The following is a 21645-nucleotide window of genomic DNA, read 5'->3' on the forward strand; positions in this document are numbered from 1 at the left end:
AAACAGGGAATGGGTGAAAAGAAAAAAGGGAGAGAGAACAACACAGTAATTAAGTTATATTTAGAAAGAAAGAGAGAGAGAGTGAGAGAGCAAGAAAGAGAGAAACACAAGGAGAGTAAATAGAGATATACACATGTGAGGGGGTACAGAGTCAGAGGGAAAGAGAAAGTGAAGGAACAAAAGAGAGAAAAGAGACAGTGACAAGTAAAATGTAGAAGAGAGAGTGTGTGTGTATGTGTGTGTTAGAGAGAGAAAGAGAGAGAGAGAGACAGAGTCAGAAACAGAGAGTTTTTCAGTACCTCTGGAAGGAGATTTGGATGAAGCAGCACATATCCATTTGGATCGATGGCGAAGTAATATCCATTAGGGCCAAGCTTTCAGGGCGAGGGAAGTGAGATTATGGCTTTTTGAGATTTGTATCAAATAGGAAACAATGGGAAAATGTAAACTGCCATAGGGCAATGAATAATTTATAAAATCTTTATATAAAATCTCCTCACAAATTCAGGCCAGATGATGTGAGAGAAGATGGTAGTAGTAATAATGTGGCCCAGATAGTTGGTTTTTTTTTTTTTTTTTTTTTTAAACAGCAATATGTGAGAGAGAATCATGACTAGAGAAAACAAACAGATCCGGCACATACAGTGAAGCGTGGGGTCAGTCTCTTAATGTCATCCAGCGACACATCGATGGCCATCACGCCCAGAATCAGCTGATTTACATTTTTCTACAGCAAATAATAGAAATCATGGGTCAAAACAGTGGAACGTTTCTAAGCTGTGTTCTTCTTACTTTGAGATCAATTTAATTCTTTATATAACCCCAAATAAAAACAATATGATGATTGTCTTTTCAACCTATATTCAACTGAATACACTACAAAAACAAGATATTCACTCATTTTGAATTTGAAGCCTGCAACAGGTTCCACGTGAGTTGGGACAGGGGCATGTTTACCACTGTGTTACTTCATCTTCCTTTTTAACAACACTCAATAGTGTGGACCAATGTAGTAGGTGTGTCTAACACAGTGGACAGTGAGTAGACAAAGTTTTTAAAAACTCCAGCAGCATTGCTGTGTCTGATCACACATTTGTAGTCTAGTTTACCTTGCCATTTATGTTGACTGTAGTCTTGTTAAACACTGGCAGTGTTCCTGTGATGACCAGGCCCAGCTCCTGTTACACAGCCATAACAGAGAAATTCATAATAATTAATAAGCACAGCTTATTAAATAAAATGGTTTGAATGAAAGGCAGAAAAGAAAAAATACATACAAGTGCATCCTGGTAGACATTGGTCCACTGCACATTTTTGGCTTTTTTGTCAGCTTGCACCATGGGCCTCCCCAGGACATCTAGATACTCCTGTAGACAAGCCAAGATTTGTTTCTCTCTTTTTTTTTTCTTTTTTAATACAGTGTAATATCAGATGAAAAAAACAAATTGCTTCGTAGTCTGTGAATGATCCAGGATTTGCTCCATTGAGCGGGTCCTCCACATGGGGGCAGCCATGATCAAAACGGGTGTACTAAGTAATCTCTGATGAAGCCTGGCCACTAGGTGCCAATACAACTGATGTTTCATAATGAGAAGTATTATTGGAGAAAATTACTTCTGTTTTAAAACATTAGCTCAGCTAAAAATGCAAATATTAAGGAAAATCGATGAATATGAACTGCCCAAAATTAGCATTTTGAAAATGACATCATGCTGATGGTACCTGTTAACTTCTAATAAGTGAAGAAAAAAAGTGTTACTTAATGTATATTGTGATAAATATTGCAGAAGGTGATATAGTGTTTTCCCAGCTCTATCTCCAGCAATGGCTTAGCAATGAGAATGGAGAAGTTCAGTTCACGTGCAGATGCATCAGATCATTTTGTTTAATGCTTTTTTTAGGGAGATTATACAAGTTGAATTAAATGCAATTATATTAAGCTGAATTGACTTGTATAAAAGTAATAATGTACAAATATTTGGACATACATAACATGTTAAACATGACAACGTACATCACAGTACATTACACTGAGGGTTAAGCCACTGACTTAAGCCCAGGTTAGCAGTGGCTCAGCTGGGAAAAATGTACCTGTGTGTTGATCCTGATGGCTCCAATGGATGGAATCTCATAGTAATAGCCTTGAGAAGAAAGACTTTGTTATTATATGTATAATGAATCTTAATAGCAAAACGTGAGAGTTAATATAACAACTGCTTTTATAACTAAAGTCTGTAATAGGACTAAATTATTATTGCGTCAACAAGCTTCAGTTAAGTGTTGTTGTCAGCCTAGCCCTTTACACAAATGCTCCTCTACAGTCACTGCACCTTTTGATTATAATGTGCACCATGAAAGAAAATGACCTAAAATCTTTGCAATCGCTTATTGAGGATGTGAATTGTTTAGCAAAGAACTAAAACTCCACCCAGTCCTACTCATACACTTTCCTGGTTATTGCCTTTTTACCAAAGAATGATTTGTGCGCCGGCTCTTATATCCCCCTGCCTGGGTATTTTTGGAATTTGTTGGAGGTGAACATTTCAGAATGAGCTGAGAAAATATGAAAAGGTAAACGTTTAAATACATCTTTTTTATGTAACAGTTAACTCCTTTACCTTTATTTGAGCAGGCCATCCACTTGATAGGTCCCTTATCATAATTGTGCTGGCCCACAGAGAATGTGAATATGCGAACCTGAAGAGGTGGAGACATAAATAGCCGTTAGCGCTGTCATTCAGCCATGTGTGTTTATTATATTGTGTGTGCCTATTCACCTTGCGATCATGGTTAAGCTCTTCAAAGACTTTAGATGCTCTGTCTTCTCCTCCATCCGTAAAGAGCATGATAATTTTATTGCAATTTGCCCTTGACACATTCACCTACAACACACAAATATATTTCATTAGTGGAAAAAATCATCTCCAGCACTAACATAATGTTGTGTAATCTTTTTCTACCACTTAAAGGAGCAATCAGTCATTACCAGCATTAAATATTTCAAGTATTTTACCAGCCATATAACTATAATTCAAATATAAAACATTTAAATAGATATAATTAAAATATACAAAATTTAGATAAATATCATTCAAATACTCAAAACCCAGATATCATTATTTTTATATATATATATATAGGGCGGCACGGTGGCGCAGCAGGTAGTGCCGCAGTCACACAGCTCCAGGGGCCTAGAGGTTGTGGGTTCGTTTCCCGCTCTGAGTGACTGTCTGTGAGGAGTTGGTGTGTTCTCCCCGTGTCCGCGTGGGTTTCCTCCGGGTGCTCCGGTTTCCTCCCACAGTCCAAAAACACGTTGCAGGTGGGTTGGTGGCTCAAAAGTGTCCGCAGGTGTGAATGTGTGTGTCTGTGTTGCTCTGTGAAGGACTGGCGCCCCCTCCTGGGTGTATTCCCGCCTTGCGCCCAATGATTCCAGGTAGGTTCTGGACCCACCGCGACCCTGAATTGGATAAGCGTTTACAGATAATGAATGAATGAATATATATATCAGTGGCGATTGCTCTAAGACTGCAAGGGAAGCTCAGCTTCCTCTAAAATGTAAAAAATAAGTGATCAAATATATACTGTTGTGTGTACATGTCAGTGAATAAATATGCACTACAACGCGCTCAACTTTTGTTCAGAATCAGCTTCTTATCACTGGTAACGACGCGGCTTTCCTCTCAATCATTTCCACAGTTTCACAGTGCTTTAAACGGTTCAATATGGAAGCAGCAAAGTGCAGCAAAACGAGACGAGTCATTTGATAAATGCTGGGCTTTGTCCCGCCCATCGGATGCTCAGCGTCTCTGGGGGTCTATGGGGCAGTGGGCTGGCCTTGGCTGGCCCGGACGCTCAGCTTCTGCATGATGATTGGATGATCTGTCTGAGGCGGAATCCCTTTATGACTGACAGCGAAATGAGCGAATCAGCGATCCTTTGGTGTAAAGATACGTGGGCGCACAGGTGGACACACTTCACATGGGCCATAAGAGCCACATAGGCCGTTTAAGCAGCCTAGCTCTGCTGGCCATTGAGAGGACACTAGTCAAGTCCCTGGAAAAGACGTCTTGTTGGTACGACAGGGTCAAAGCGACGAAATGGCCAGATGATCTGTCTACTCTCAGGACATTCCAGCTTTATTAAAGAAAAAATTAATAGTGTTGCAAACGCTTGTGTTGGCAAAAAAAGATGGAACAGTGGTTCCAGATAAAGCCAGTAAAAAGTTCAGAGAAGCCACCTGTAAGTTGGTCGTGGCTGTGCATATCACCCATGAGTATACACTATCAGAAAAAAAAAACATGTAAGAAGTAAATGATGAAATGCATAATCTACATTGTGTTCTTTGCTGTGTCCTGGCAAATGAGAATTTAACAGCAGTGAAAATGAAGAAGCATCCTGAAACAAGACACCCCCATCAAAATCCAATTAAGTTGTGTGTGTTTGTGTCTGGCCATATGGACTCCTCCTCCCTCTTCCCCTTCAACACAGATTGCCTGATGTGCCTGTGTCCCATGTAAGATCTATTTTTTTTTTATTGCAATTATTTATTTATTTATTTTTTGCTTTGTTTCTGCTTTCTCTTGTATGGCACGGTTAATGCTTGAGGGATATTAGCCATAAGAGTATACTATCAAATCAAGGAAAGTGGGGGCTCGCAAGAATGAAAAAACCTTTTGAATGGGTTGTTTTTTGCAGGAATCAAGAAAATATTTCACAGCTCAGTCCTTCGGCAACCAGCAGATGTCACTATCTACTACATCACTGGAAATACCATAGGCTACATGTAACATGTTTCTAAGGGTCTTCAGAAAAACTAGATAGAATCACTTGCTTCAGACTAAAATATAGGGGCACTTTAGGGGCATTGAAACATAAATTAGCTGAATTTAGCCCATATTTGCAGTATGACATAAATTACAGTACCATCACCAATATCATACACAGCTGACATCATTCTCTTTTAATCAATCCTGGTTACTCTTTTAAAACATATTTATATATAATATTCTCACACTTCAGGAATTCACGTTGTGCATAAAGATTTAACTTTAAATGTACAGTGAAGTTTCCTGGATTTTCAACTACTGTTGTAATATGAGTAAAGTAATACTGACCATAGAGAGTTGTTCAAAAGCCATTTTGAAGCCTTCCTTGTAATCGGTGGTGCCATTGGCCTTGATATTCTGCACCGCTTTCTTCAAGATCTTTTTGTTGCGTACGTTGGCCTGGACCAGGTGCTTGAAGCAGGCCACTGGCTGTGCCGTGTAATTGAACTGAAGACAATAGAAAAACAGTACTGGTCTCAGCAGCGTTCATAGCATAACACTTCCACAGGAATACAGTTAGGCGCTCACATTGGATGGACAAATGGACAGTTTGCAAAATATTGATTCATAGGCCTCTTTAGCCCCAGAATCTTCTTAATAAGGTACTTCCTCCCTAAATAGGAGGGAAAACATTTGCAGAAAAAATAAATAAATAAAAACAGAGACCACATTGAAATACACTACCTGCTCTTCCAAAATCAGGGGTCTTTAAAATTATTTTGTCTACCATTAGCAGCAGTATTAGTAGCTACTGTTATTGGAAAGCTTTACACAAGAGCACTGACGAGGGCAGGTCAGGTTACTGCAGCTCATCCCAAAGGGATTGATTGGAGCTCCATCATTCCAGAAAACAGTTGCGCTGCTCCAAAACCCAGTGCATCTTATTCCATGCCCTTCTATGGAAGTTACAAAGCTTGGATATGCAATAATGGGACCAACCTAAACAAACAATAAATATAAGAGATGTCAAATAATCTTGGACATATAGTGTATTCTCAATAGAATGCTGCTTTTTTACCCATGCCCTTTGCATATATAACACCAGCATGGACTGGCCACACACATATATATATACAAGTATGGCTCCATGTACGCATTACTTTCTTTGCAAATGTGAATCAGTTAAGGGGTAGGGCTGCCCCTGCAATGTACTGATACCTATAAATAGAAGGTTTAATTTTGTCTAATGGAAGCACTCATGATCATGTGATCAACAGTAATACATAAAGACTCAACAGTCTCCATCATCTCCACTGCACACACTGCCACAGCAGAAGACTGTAGGTAATTTCATTGATGGGATACAGGGGTGGGGTGCAGAGTGAATGAGAGGTGAGAGACATCCGGCGAGCGACATACCACCCCTCCCAGCACACAAAAGCCCCACCAAGTGTCCCTGCTGTTAGGAAGGTATGCCACAACACTTTGATAAATGGCTTCATTAGTTCAACTAAAAGTCCTTTGGCTCAGTGCCACTGATACACTTACACTGACAGATTTCATTAGCATCGAGCCAGGGTCACAAAGCTGACCTAGCCACATAAAATATGGCCTTAAATTAATCAGAGAAATGGAAAGAGAAATCAAAGTAGGAGTGACACACACCACTCATATTATTTTAAAGTCATATGTATGGCCTTGGTTTATCCCTGTCAACATTGTAGTAAGTAAAATTAACTGGAAGGATTCCAGCAAATTCCCAACAAATATAGACGAATGCATCACAGAGGACTCTAGCATTGTCCAGTGAAAACTATGTATCTCTAAATATAGTAACTTTACAGAAGATACACACACACACACACACACACACACACTACTCAAAAATATATTGGGAACACTTAAACAACACAATGTAACTCCAAGTCTATTACACATCTATGAAATCAACCTGTCCAGTTAGGAAGCAATACTGATTGTGAATGAATTTTCATCTGCTGTTCTGCAAATGGTACAGACAACAGGTAGAAATGAGAGGCAATTAGCAAGACATTGAGACACCTATAAAGAAATGGTTCTGCAGGTGATGACCACAGACCATTTCCCTGTTCTCATCCTTTCTGTCTGATGTTTTGGTCACTTTTGCATTTTGTAGTGCTCTCACTCCTAGAGGTAGCATGAGGCGTTGTCTACAACCTAAATAAGTTGCTCAGGTAGTGCAGCTCATCCAAGATAGCACATCAACGCGAGCTGTGGCAAGAAGGTTTGCTGTGTCTGTCAGCACAGTGTCCAGAGCATGGAGGAGATACCAGGAGACAGGCCAGTACACCAGGAGATGAGGAGGGGGCTGTAGGAGGGCAACAACCCAGCAGGAGGACCGCTACCTCCTCCTTTGTGCAAGGAAGAACCGGAGGAGCAGTGCCAGAGCCCTGCAAATTGACCTCCAGCAGTCCACTAATATCCATGTTTCTGCACAAACTGTCAGAAACAGACTCCATGAAGATAGTATGAGGGCCTGACGTTCACAAATGGAGCTTGTGCTTATAGCCCAATACTGTGCAGGGTGATTGGCATTTGCCAGATAAAACCAAGATTGGCAGATTTGTCATTGGCGCCCTATGCTCTTCACGGATGAGAGCAGGTTCACACTGAGCACATGTGACAGATGTGACAGAGTCTGGAGACACAGTGGAGAATGTTTTACTGCCTGCAACATCCTCCAGTATGACCAGTTTGGCAGTAGGTAAGTAATGGTGTGGGGAGGCATTTCTTTGAAGGGCTACACAGCCCTACATGTACTAACCAGAGGTACCCTGACTGCCATTAGGTACCGGAATGAGATCCTCAGACCCATTGTGAGACCATATGCTGGTGCAGTGGGCGCTGGGTTCCTTCCGATGCATGACAATACTAGGCCTGATGTGGCTGAAGTGTGTCAGCAGTTCCTTCATGATGAAGGCATTGATGCTATGGACTGGCCAAGAGTTGTCTGATGCTTAAATCCAGATCTAGGAGGAGATCCCTCAGGAGAACATCCACCACCTCATCAGGAGCATGCCCATGCATTGTAGAGAGGTGACGTGGAGACCACAAACTACTGAGCCTCATTTATAATTGTCGTGTGCAACAACAACAATATGGAGAGCCAAACAATAACTATTCACAAATGAATATATCCCAATCTGTGTCTCAGTCTGCAGTTTGTACAAATACAGTTAAATTTATAAATACATGTTTTATTTTCATAGATATTTCATAATTTTATGCAAAAATAAATACATTTTTTTAAATTTACATTGCATATATTTGTAAAGTCGAAGTCTCGAATTTAAAATTTATTTGTAAATTGTAGAATCTGCATTTGTGGAACTAGTTTTTCGTGACATGTATTTGTCACCCCTTTTCTCAGTTGCTGTTTTCGGCTCATTTTAGAGCAGTTTGTACTACTCCAATTTAACAATAGATATCTTGAGTTCTACAAATAGTAGATTTATCATTCAAGGCTTAAACTGATGTAGACACCTGTGCCAAGGCATTTACTTTATTTTTTTAATTTGATGCCAGACGCATGTTTACAAGCCTTCTGTCTCATCAGTAAAGGAGGATCAATACAATATTTTGGATTTATAACAAGTCACAGCAAAATAATCATGTACTTATGAAACAAATGAGCTGCTGTTGTTTTACAATAATGTGCCCCCAGTACCCATACCACAAAAAATCTTTCATTGTTTGGGTTATTTTGATAGGAAGCAGAAAATGCCATTAACAGTAATTTTTTACAAGATGATGTCTGCTAAAAACTAAAAGCAAGTTTTTACATATATTTCCTTCACATTTTTCACCTGAAAATGAATAGTCATCTTGACTGAGAAATCTCAAACTTTTGCATTGTACTATACTCACCACTGTACTCACTATACTCACTATACTCAACACTGAAAACACTGCTGTCTTTTCTTTCTGTGACAATGTAATCATTTTATCAGCTATATCTATCTCACCTGAAAAGATCAAGTGGAGACCATGCTCTATATATACTTATTAATAACACGCAAAGGATAACTGACAAAATATTATATCAATACCTCAGTGAAGTATAAAACATTGCACTGGAGTTTAATTTCAAAAGATCAGGTTGAAACAGGGAGTGTAATAAGAAGTGAACGTTTCCTCTTTATACTGCCCTGCTCAGTGAACTCCGGAGAGCTCTGTTACTCTCAGACATTCAAATCACTCCCAGCAGGATTTCCACAATAAACTCAGCTTCTTAAGAGGCCATGGTTTATTATTCCTGAGCAGTTTCACATCACCATGGGCCTTGTTGCCTGTAAATCAGTAAAATAAAGCATTTATTGATTGAATTTGTGCAGGTTTTAGATTTTAATTATGAAATGTGAATTCAAATTTGCATGTTTTGCATGAAATTATTCTAAAATAATTAATACATTTACAAACAAAACTAGAGGGTGAAAGTTCGTGAACTTTCGTGAATTTGGCTTGTCGTGTATTGCTAGCATTGTTGCAACATTAGCTTATATGCTGCTTAATAGATATGACATTAAATTTATAGAACAATTTATCCAATATCCACCTTAAAAATCCACCTTAAGTAAGCGACCTCTTAATTGAAATAGTCACCTCAAAAAGCCTGCCATTATATTTTGCAGGCCATCTTTAAAAAAATCCACATTAAAATAATCAGCCACTTTAGTTAGGCTTCCACATTAAGTAAATGACTATGCTACATCAGACAAAACAGACACCTTAAAAAACCCTACCACCTTAAAAAGACTCCCATCATATTTAGACTACTTTGTTCAATAAACTTCTGCTGAAATTTTACATTCCACCTTAAGAATCCAGCCACATTTATCCGGGGCTTCCTTAAGTCAGTGGGATATGCTGTTATTCTTATGCATTAGGCTCTATGTGTATGAGTCTGTGTGTTTTGTCTGTGAGTGTCTGTGTGAGTGTGGCAGTTAAATGCCAGTGCTCCGGAAAGTTCTGCCATAGATTTCATAGGAGAGGACCATTTCCTGTTTGAACAAGTGCTGTAAGAAAAACCATACCCCACATTGAAAAACTAATCACATTGTACGAGAAAGAACCCTTTCTCACGCAAATATTTTGAGCAAGCAAGAAGGTTTCTGCGCATGCTCGGATATTTTCTTGAACATACACTACAATCTACACATCTTGCTGTCCTGTCCTGTGTACTAGCTACACACTTACAGCCATTAAAAATGGGCCTCAGTTTCAGCCAATCAGAAGTGACAAATTACAAAGGTAATTTCTGATTGGATGGCTTGACCACCAAGTGGGCGAGACATACAGGCCAGCAAGGAGGTGGTTAGGGGGAAAATCTGAAAATGTCCTCTGAACGGCAACAGACCACCACAGTAATTTTATTTTATATTCACTGAATTGGCAACATTATAGAGTTTTTATCTGTTTTTGGCCTTATGTTTACCTTGTTTTACTGAGTCAGCAACGTAGCTGATGTTCTAAAAATAATCTACATAGTGTAAAATAGTGTTAGCAATGACTGTAAATAGTACTGCAACTACTGTAGAAACTACTCTATTAGTAATAGAAATGCCAAAAACAGATAAAAACTCTACAATGTTCCCAATTCAATTAATATAAAATAAAATTACTAGCTATGGTGGTCTGTTGCTGTGCAGATGACATTTTCAGATTTTCTCCCTAACCACCTCCCATTTACCAGCCTGTATGTCTCACCCACTTGGTGGTCAAGTACAAACCTTTGTCATTTGTCTGATTGGCTGAAACTGAGGCCCTTTGTAATGGCTGTAAGTGTGGAGTGAGCGCGCAGGACAGAAGAGCAAGATGTGTAAGTTGTAGTGTGAATTCAAGAAATCTTCCTGCTCTCTCAAACAATCTGTGCACAGAAAGCTTCTTGCTCACTCATAACGTCTCTAGGTTAAATTATAAGGAAGTGTTTGGCTGAAAAGTAGAAAAAAGCTTTCCAGGCAGAGGAGCTAGAGTGTGATTACATCATGCACTCTAGTCATCCCCCATTGACATGAATGGAGGGATACTGAAGTAGAGATAAAATGGGATGGATGAGTGTGAAAGGTCGGTGATGGGTCCCGGTGTATCAGGGTCCAACTGTGTGAAATCTCGTGGCTGTAGCTTCAAAACTGACAGTTAGAGTAGATTGAAATTTTGGCCAATGTGTTCCTATGGGAAAAATTCCAATTTGGAAGCTCATATTCCGAAATCCATAACTCGGATAGCTCTAAAAAGCACAAGCAAAATAATTGGCTATAGGTAAAATTTTGTGTTTGTGACCTGAAAACCCTAGGAGGAGTATCATTACAAAAATAGCAAAGAGATGAAGAACAAGAAGAAGATTACGAAGAACAGTTATTTGGCTTTGACTAGCCAAATTAATAAAGAGGCCTAAAATTATTTCTAAAAGCTCAAATATACATTTATGAGAAAATATATAACTTTTGTAAATTTGTATTAAGCATATTAAAAGAAATAGGAATAGAAATTGATTTAATATTAATTAATTATACACTTTAAATAAGTTCTTTAGTGCTCACAGCACTTACGTCAAGAAGTCACAGCATTTATAGTGTTAAACTGTGAGTTAGGACTCTAATGATGCGTATTTGCTTTGTTGTTTTTCTTCATCATGCTGAGTGTTTTATTATATTATTTTGTCTTTTCTGTAAGGTTAATGAAGATCTGCAGCTTCTATCTTCCACAAAGCAATTCCCATTTTCCCTACACTGTGTTCCTCCTTGATAGCATGACACGTGTGGAACTACAGGAGGTGGAACAATACATAATGCTGTTAAACCAATTAAACTCCAGTTCTCCATTTTTCATATTTTGTTAAAGTAGCACTTGGGCTCAGGCCTGGTCCCACTTACAATAAAAATAGTCCATCTGTTTCTCAATATAATCTGTTAGCTTCTCTTCAGCTCGTTCATCAATACACCCACTAAACCACCTACTGAGCAGGTTTTGTTTGGGTGATGGATCACTTGCAGCATCACAATGACAGTGATGTTTTGTTACCTGCTCAGTGAAGGTCCTGTGGCACTCCTGACCATTAATGAATGGATGACAGAAACTAGGGCGGCACGGTGGCAAAGTCACACAGCTCCAGGGGCCTTGTGGGTTGTGGGTTCGATTCCCGCTCCAGGTGACTGTCTGTGAGGAGTTGGTGTGTTCTCCCTGTGTCCGCATGTGTTTCTCCGGGTGCTCCGGTTTCCTCCCATAGTCCAAAAAACACACGTTGGTAGGTGGATTGGCGACTCGAAAGTGTCCGTAGGTGTGAGTGTTTGAGTGAATGTGTGTGTGTGTCTGTGTTGCCCTGTGAAGGACTGGCGCCCCCTCCAGGGTGTATTCCCGCCTTGCGCCCAATGATTCCAGGTAGGCTCTGGACCCACCGCGACCCTGAACTGGATAAGCAGTTACAGATAATGAATGAATGAATGACAGAAACTATGCAAAAGACTTCAGTCTAGAATTGTAGAACTACCAAAGCGTACATGTACACTCAGAGAAAAACTGTCACCGGGGGCAAGACTATTTAGCTTAACTTAATTTAGCTTTTTTTGTGGGAAAAATAGAGAAAAAAATATATAGAGAAAGAGATACTCACAGAAATTATGTTGACATAATCATCATCAGCGAGTGTCTCTAGCATCTCACTAACAGAAGTGCAGATTAGTTTCAGTGTCAATCCAGATACACTCCCACTCCTACACAGAACAAAAGAGTTGTACTCAGTACATAATAGAGTCAAAACAAGGTTTTGCTTGAGCCAGCTTTTGGTGAATAAACCAAATCGTAGTAAAATGCATAGCTGCTCATCTATATTTTCTTTGAAAATTAAGACTATTAATACAGAGTTACTTCCCCTTTGTTGCAATAACAGTTTTTAATTTTCTGTGTGGGCATTACTAAAGAATTTAAAATATATCTGTAATGATTTGATGTCATTCAGCTACAAGACATTAGTGAGGTCAGGAACTGATTGTGGATAATTAGTTTAGGATCAAAAACACCAATCCAACTCATCCCTAAATTACTGGGGATTGTGCTTCATTACTCCATAAAGCACACTTCTACTGCTCCACAGCCCAGGGCTGGAGGATTTCATACCTTAAGCTCATGTGCAGCTTTTCCTCTTACATTTCACTCTTTTCTGTGGAGATTATAAAAGCTGTTTGTCCAATATTCTGTTTTTAAATAAGAACCTACTATTCATTTAGAATACATTTGTGGAAATGAGACAAAGTGTGTGAGTGAATGTGTGTGTGTGTCTGTGTTGCCCTGTGAAGGACAGGCGTCCCCTCCAGGGTGTATTCCCGCCTTGCGCCCGATGATTCCAGGTAGGCTCTGGACCCCCCGCGACCCTAAATTGGATAAGCGGTTACAGATAATGGATGGATGGATGAAATGAGACAAAAGCATTCAATTTTAATAAATTATTTTAATTATTTCATGTTCTTGATTTTAAAACAGTCTCAAAGCTCTCAGCTTCACGAAATTTAAGAATTTAATATTAAAAAATGTAGTTATCACAGTGACTATATATGGTTTTGTTGTTTCTTAAAACAGATCTGGAGATGCCTCAGTTATCAAGTGTATATGGCAGCCTGTGTCAGATATAGTAGCTGAAATAATACATTAAAAAGGACTAGATGCAGGCCAAAAAATTGCATTGGATAAAGCAAGAAAGAAAGAGGCACTAAAAAGCCTAAAAAGGCTAAAGTAGTGAGGTTTTATATTACATATTTATAGGCTAATAAACAATAATCACTCAGAGAGGTGTGTGTTTGGGATTACTAATCTATCATTAAACTAAACTGAAATGCTCCAGAGGACCACTTAAGCCCCCCCACCATATGAGGCCTTTATCCAGGAGAGTAATTGCACAATAAGGGATCCAAAGGGTCATAAACAGCTTTTGAATGTAATAACTCGTATAATCACATGCTTAAATGCTTAAGGAGTCATGGTGCTTCTAGCAGATGGTAACCTAACAACCGTTTCTCTATACCAGGCTCAGCTCTGGGTGGTGGATCATTTTCAGAGCTGGTGGTGTTATATCAGTGTTTTGTGCTGACATGAGTGGATTAGTGGTATTCCAACTTGTTAAAACCCTCTACCCTCTATATTCATAGGAGTCTGTTTAATATTCAGATCCTTTTAAATGAGTTAGAAAGAATGTTGTGAACTACTCATTAGCACCTAAGCTTATTAACACCATCATGGTTGTGTGCAATCAAATCAAAAATCCCCACAGAAATGTTGCGATTTTATAGTGTAACATATATCTCTTATAACAAATTCTTTTGATTTCAGACAAAAATTGCTGAATTAGCCTTTTGGGCACACCTTCTGTATGCAAACATATTTCCCACTTTCTGTCTCTCACTTGATAAATGACTCTTGATGCTCAGTATGTTCTGAATGTGAATGTGAATGTGTCTTACAAGCAAAAATGTGATACTGCAGGTTTCATATTCAAAAAGTTTGAGGAAAAGTCTTGACTCACGCATCCACCAGAATCAGCATGTCCTTAGGTGAGGCTGCTCCCTGAATATACCTATTTTTCAGGAAATAACAAACTCAATCAGGGAGAAATAGGTAACAGGGAAATGTTGAGAGACACGAGAGAGAACTGCAGAACTAAACTTTTCACCTGTGTCACACACCTAAACAGTGCATTGAAATCTTTGTCTTGTATATTCCAAATAAAATTGCATTCTTTGTATATGGGACAAAGAATCGGAAGCCCCAAACAGATCCCTACTTCTGAGGGAACCTGACCCAACCAACCCCAACTAATGATACTGAATTTAAACCCTGAATCCAACCCAAACCCACCACAAATTTGATATATATCAGACACTATTCTCAACAGATTTGCTTTGTCGCTAAGTGCAAGGGCTGATAAATTCAACCTAGGAGCTTTTGTTTTACAGCTAATGTTTTACTAATGTTATAGGACTGTGCATATGAAAAAGAGAAGAGTGGGGAGTGGCGGGCTTACATGTAGCCTTGTGACATTGCATCCACTATATTTAAGTGTACTGACAATGTACAAAATATAATACAAACCTCAGCTAAATCCATGCCAAAACATGCACTCATACACTCTCAGACGCACCCATTACCCATAATATATTTACTCACCATGGCCTCCGGCGTACATCATACAGGTCAATTTTATTGGGTGTTTTCCTTGTATCCATCCATGGTGAGGCTGCAAATGGTATAACAGGTTTATTATTGTATTTCAGTTAGTGATTTTGAGGTGAACTGATTTTTGTGAATTTGTGTGTTTGTGAGCATTTATTTATGTGTGGATTGTGCTTATAATGTGTTTACATTTGTGTGTACTAATGACTAAATCTATGCTGAAATTATCTTGAAGAACATTTGGAAACCACTGTGCATGAATAGAACATATTTCACAATTGTAACTTGTTGACAATATTGCCTCTGTGGTTATCTACAGTTAACAGTCCGGAACAATATGACTTTTCTTAAATCAGACATTTCTCATAGGTACTGTATTTGCCAACAATAATTTAATCTGATATCTGATATCTATGACACAAATTGCATCAGAAGTGTACAGAGCGTACACAAGTAACAGGGTTCACTGAAAGCAGATTTGTTCCAACCAAGGAGTATTTATATATTACACGGGTAACAGAATACTGTAGATCATTCTTGGCACATACACAAGCCTTTTATAACATCTGACATAAACCTTCATAAACATCTATTTCACCAAATGTTAGTTGTCATAATGTTTTTTAGGGTGAAACTGACTGAAGCAACCTTTATGAATACTGACGCTTTTTGGCATAAGCCTTTACATATGTTTATATAGGTTCATGTCTGACATTGCAGGGTTTCCAGCAGTGCTTTACAGTTAGACGCTGACAACAACATCCACCACCACAATCCGTTTCATGCAATTTGTTCAGTTTCTTAACAAGGCTTCCAATGTGTTTGCACGTGGATTTCTGTTATGTCCAGTGATCCAGGATTAATCTATCCATTGTAGAAAATATTCAATAATAAGACATCCTACAAAGTACCAAAGTCACATTCTGTAACTCATTTAATGTATTATTCCTCAGTTTTCAGTCACAAACGCGTTCTGAAGTATAATCCAGTGTTTAAGATGAGCTGTGGGTAGTCTGAGTTTCCCTGTGGCTGTGTGTACATGAGGTCAGAGCATGTGCAGCCTATGCTTGTAAACAATGTTTTGAATCATTGATTTGCATTTGGGGCGGCACGGTGGCGCAGCAGGTAGTGTCGCAGTCACACAGCTCCAGGGGCCTGGAGGTTGTGGGTTCGATTCCCGCTCCGGGTGACTGTCTGTGAGGAGTTGGTGTGTTCTCCCCGTGTCAGCGTGGGTTTCCTCCGGGTGCTCCGGTTTCCTCCCACAGTCCAAAAACACACGTTGCAGGTGGATTGGCGACTCGAAAGTGTCCGTAGGTATGAGTGTGTGAGTGAATGTGTGTGTGTCTGTGTTGCCCTGTGAAGGACTGGCGTCCCCTCCAGGGTGTATTCCCGCCTTGCGCCCAATGATTCCAGGTAGGCTCTGGACCCCCCGCGACCCTAAATTGGATAAGCGGTACAGATAATGGATGGATGGATGGATGGATTTGCATTTGCAGTAAATTTATGAATCGATTCATTAAGTGAGTCGACTCTACCCTCAACTCATTGTGTAAGCTCCTCAAAATACCAATACACCACACAGAGCACATAATTCTTGAAATATCATTGGATTTTTATCACACCGAATGATGACCCAGTTTGTTTCTTGAGCTTTGATTCCCAACGGGGGCATGCAGCGACCCCCAGCCCCCACTCATCACAAACAAGAACTAGTGAATCACAAACCCCCCTCCCTACTGCCAACAAACCAAATAGTCACCACCTTGACTAACTAAATTTCTGCAGGAAAACCTGTATTTTGGCTTATTTAGGTGTCACTTTGTCCTGCACGAAAGCTTCGCCATCATATCTTGTTGATTTATCCATAGATCTGCCATGAACATTATCCAGCATTGTATATAATGTTTAGCCTCCAGGCTTAAAGTTATTTACACTACTGATACTGCCATTTTGTTTGCTGATAAAAGTTATATTAGTATTAACTCTAAATGTGATAATAAGCTGTGATGAAATGCATTTAAAAATAATGGCATCAATTTTCTTTGCTATTAACCTGTTAAATTTGACACCACTAGATTCTACATTTGGTTTCTGTATTTCTGTAAATACATAGTGTTGAGCTATACATACTCAATTTTTACTTGTACCTCAGAAAGCAGAATTAAACCATTCAATTCCTTGACTTATTCAAATAAAAGTTTTCTTCTTTTTTACTAAATGGAGACCAGCTTAATTTTCCTTTGATCCCTACAATGAAGCTAATGCAAAATCATTTCCAAACATTCAGTTGTAAACATTAGCAAAGTTTGAGTTGGCTGTTTGTGAAACTGACCTGGGAAGTATCTGGCGAGTCCAGTAGCGCTACCGAACACCTGCCACATCAGTGAGGGGTCCTCCCTTTTATTCTTCTGAAACACTTCATCCAGCGCGCTTGTCCAGGCAAGCTCATTCAGAATTATTGTGGCTGCAAAACAAGCAAGTACATCCTGGGTTAACGCTAATCTGTTGGCACCTTGTTAATTGCTATGTCTATTAGAGGATATTAGATGTCTATTAGAGGATATCAGACATCATACAACAATCTGTGTATAAACGGTTACAATGATGCCAAGATTTCATCCCTGGAAGAAAGATGATCAGACAGAAAATCATCTCCACACACACACACACACACACATCATGCAGAATCTACTGAGGTTTAATGCAAAATTGTCTTAACAAGCATTAGTATTTTCATAAATACAAAGCAGTAATTCAGAGAACATTAAATTTAATTAGTAGTTTTTCATATTTCAAGTTTCATAAAACTAGGCAACTGACTTAGGAGTAATTGTACATGTGACTTTGAGCAACTCTCAGCAGTCAGTTTTGTAAAACTAATAGTGCTAAGAGCTCAGTATACAATATTTCAGTAATACAAAACAAGTAGAGAGGGCTTGTTGAGACGGAAGGAAAAGGCCTTTGGCAGAGGAGCTATTAGCTAATGCAGTCTAAATGCGATTAGTGGAAATGGCAACCCTTTCTCAAAAAAACAAAACAAAAAAAAAACAAAAAACAAACAAACAAAAAGGGAAAAAAAACCCAAGAGATCAAACTGACAAGAAGTGCCCCACAAGCTCTGCATTAAAAACCAAGCAATGTTTATGGGACAATACAAAAAAACAATTAATTAGTTTCTACCTTCTAAAGTCACTGTGTAAAGACTGCAGTGAATCCAGGAGAATTCTGCTGAATGTTTATCAGTATAGCAATGTCTCTTGATGAAGGGTGTAATCTGTGCATGAAATGTTTTCTCTAGGTTTCATCTCCATTAATTTTGTTTTAAAATTTTGTTTTTGAAATTAGCATTCAAAATTTACTAGAGATGAGTTACAATGTTTTTGAGTCATGAACTTTCATTTGTAAAATGAATATTTGAAGTAAGTAATATAATTTTGAATAATTTTATAATATAAATGTTGAGAAAAACATTACAAACTATTTTACTAGCAAATTAAACAATTATCCTGAGATGTTGGTAAATGGATTAAAAAAAAAAAGTATTGTTCTGTATTCTATGCCTCTTAGCTTTAAGAGGCATAGCAATCAAATGAGTCACACAAAATATAACCTGGCAAATATTAATAATATTAATATTATAATATATATTAATTACAAATATATATAAATTTAGCCATATTAGAAAGTCTCTTACATAGGACATTTTTAAACTCAATTATTTTTTTCTTATTTATTTTAGGAAATGGTCTAAGGATAATAAGTTGACTGTGGCAATAAAATCTCTTGGAAGGGAATCACAATATTATCAAATTCTCTCTAAACATAATATGTTGAAGTTTTGCCAATCAAAATTATGTACTTTAACATTTGGTGTGTAAGACTGCTTATAACATTGTTCATAATATTGCACCTGCATGTTTGAAGGAATTTGTACAGCTTTTTTATAAGGTTTGCCTCCAGGGGGTAGTGTACAATTCCCACACAAGATTCCTCTTTTGCACAACCTGCTTTTTCTTAAAAGTATTCAGGTATCAGGACAAGATTTAACAAATGCCCAATATATTATTTTCTTCAAATTTAAATAAATAAATAAACAAAAGGCGTAACAGGTCATGCCGCTGTTAAAATAGCTCTGAGCTCAGGGGTTGTGGGTTCAAAGCCCAACTCCCACAGTGTCAATGTCTGGGAGGAGGTTGACGTGTTCTCCTAGTGTATTTGTGGGTTTCCTCCTTTCTTACTTTCCTCCCACTGTTCAAAAAACACGTTAGGTGGATTGGTTATTCAATTGAACATTGTGGAGCAGTTACAGAAAAGTAATGAAATATTAATAATATTTTACATGTATTCATACATACAGGTGTTGGACAATGAAACTGAAAAACCTGGTTTTAGACCACAATAATTTATTAGTATGGTGTAGGGCCTCTTTTTGCAGCCAATACAGCGTCAATTTGTCTTGGGAATGCCATATACAAGTCCTGCACAGTGGTCAGAGGGATTTTTAGCCATTCTTCTTGCAGGATAGTGGCCAGGTCACTACGTGATGCTGGTGGAGAAAAACGTTTCCTGACTCGCTTCTCCAAAACACTTCAATGTGGCTCAATAATATTTAGATCTGGTGACTGTGCAGGCCATGGGAGATGTTCAATTTCACTTTCATGTTCATCAAACCAATCTTTCACCAGTCTTGCTGTGTGTATTGGTGCATTGTCATCCCGATACACGGCACAGCCTTCAGGATACAAAGTTTGAACCATTGGATGCACATGGTCTTACTGGTGCAAAGTGCAGTTAATGAAGATTGGCCACCAGTCTGGTCCAATTTAGTCATGAAACCTCCCACACTAAAATGACAGGTGTCTCAGTTTCATTATCCAACCTCTGTAACCTCTTATCCAGTTCATGGTCACAGTACACGTATTAAAGTTAAAATATACCTGGATTTTTTTTAGCCTATTACACTTTCCACATTTTGTACCAACAAGTATTGTACCCAAAAAAAAAAAAAAACACTGAAGAGTGAGGGAGTATTTGAGGTGATATACTGAAGGTCCTTAAGATATAAACACCAGCAGAGCAACCAAAGCCCAGCACTAATCAAGAATTATATGACTGTGTTTGAGTGAGAGAGAGAGAGAGAGAGAGAGAGAAAGAGAGAGAGAGAGAGAGAGAGAGAGAGAGAGAGAGAGAGAGAGAGAGAAATGCGATCTATGCCATGGGACAACTTGTTCATTAACCACAGCTCCAGGAAAGAAAAAAAGGATTTAATTAAATTATTTCAAAAAATAAACTCTGCAACTCTGAATAGTGTTATTTCAAAGAATAAATAATATTTAAGATTACATGCTGAAGGTCCTTAAGATATAAACACCAGCAGAGAAACCAAAGCCCTGCAATAATCAAGAATAATGTGTGTGAGAGAGAAAGAGAGAGTGAGAGAGAAGAGAGAGAGAGAGAGAGAGAGAGAGAGAGAGAGAATATGTGATCTATCCCCTGGGACAACTCGTTCATTAACCACAGCTCCAGGAAAGAAAAAAAGAAAAAAAAAAAGAACACACACACACACACACACCCTGCTCCTGTCTCCAATCATTATGCAGTGTCTCTCTCTAATCGATATCAGCAGCACTGTTACAACCAGGGGCCACGGTCATCTGTAGAAGTTCATGTTTAAATGGACCCATCAGCGGCCAGTGCTGGCCCTAATGAGAGAGCCTAGCAGGCCACCTGTAAACACATCCATCTCCCAGCACAAAGTACAGTTCCCCTGGGGTCACACCCGGTATACCCTAACTCACACAGACACACAACGGTCAAAAACCAAGCCAGGATTAATGGTCACTCAACTCATCACACAGATGGTCAGATCAGGGCTGGATGTCCATTGCCCTGAGTGATGTGTGTTTGCAGGCCTTTCAATTAGCGCCTGACTCATACAGCTAGCCAATAGTAATAGGCCTATATCACTGATTGCTGATTTGTTGCCGTTGTTTTTTAATAAACGTGTTTTATGTTTCTAAAAGGAATACTTAATCTTCAGTCCATAATGTCCTCATATGAAAAGTAACCTGTCTGTGCTATTAGAGACAATTTACTAATGTTTCATTTGGCTCCCAGCCCTTGATACACTATATGAACACAAGTATTGGGACATAACTCCAAAGAATCTTTGGGACATGACTCCAAAAGATTACATTCAGGTGTTTCGATAAGTCCTACTGATACAGGTATACAAAATGAAACACCTAAGACATGCTCCAAAATGTAGAAAGCTTTTGTTTACTGTCAGGTACTGCTTTAAAATATATCAAAAAGTAGTTTTTTTTTATTATCAAACATTTAATATCAAGCTCTAATTTCAATAGCCTTGCTTATGTGTGGCAGAGCGCCATAAAGTCTCTAATAGTCAACACAAGAGCCTCTCCAGTTCCCAACCAGAGAGAGAAAGAGATACTACACCACCCAGGGGGGCTCCATCAATTTCCCCCATGTCTCTCTTCCCTGCCTTCATTCTCCATCCTTTACTCTCACTCTGTCTAAAGCCCCACCCTTCCCCAAATCGATCACACTGTCAGTACTCATCCTTCCGTATATCCATCACTCCTGCTTCCAACTCTGCCCTCTTCTATCTCTCATATCCGACACCTCAGAGCTGTTGTTCCAAGTGTGTAACCTGTGTGAT

General features: G+C 38.8%; 1 protein-coding gene across 1 annotated transcript in view; it reads right to left on the reverse strand.

Moving 5' to 3' along the window:
- Positions 1-21645, reverse strand: part of cacna2d1a (calcium channel, voltage-dependent, alpha 2/delta subunit 1a) — a 149377-nt gene that overhangs the window by 39939 nt on the left and 87793 nt on the right. The window contains exons 7-18 of the mRNA XM_066667263.1: positions 17296-17427; positions 14958-15027; positions 14317-14367; positions 12415-12514; positions 5115-5273; positions 2778-2882; positions 2619-2697; positions 2092-2141; positions 1278-1367; positions 1110-1178; positions 644-727; positions 300-374 (exon numbers count right to left, since the gene is read on the reverse strand). Coding sequence (XP_066523360.1) covers positions 300-374; positions 644-727; positions 1110-1178; positions 1278-1367; positions 2092-2141; positions 2619-2697; positions 2778-2882; positions 5115-5273; positions 12415-12514; positions 14317-14367; positions 14958-15027; positions 17296-17427 — 1064 coding nt within the window. The remainder of the gene's footprint in view (positions 1-299; positions 375-643; positions 728-1109; positions 1179-1277; positions 1368-2091; positions 2142-2618; positions 2698-2777; positions 2883-5114; positions 5274-12414; positions 12515-14316; positions 14368-14957; positions 15028-17295; positions 17428-21645) is intronic.

Source organism: Hoplias malabaricus, chromosome 4 (genome assembly GCF_029633855.1).
Source record: "Hoplias malabaricus isolate fHopMal1 chromosome 4, fHopMal1.hap1, whole genome shotgun sequence".
NCBI lineage: Eukaryota > Metazoa > Chordata > Actinopteri > Characiformes > Erythrinidae > Hoplias > Hoplias malabaricus.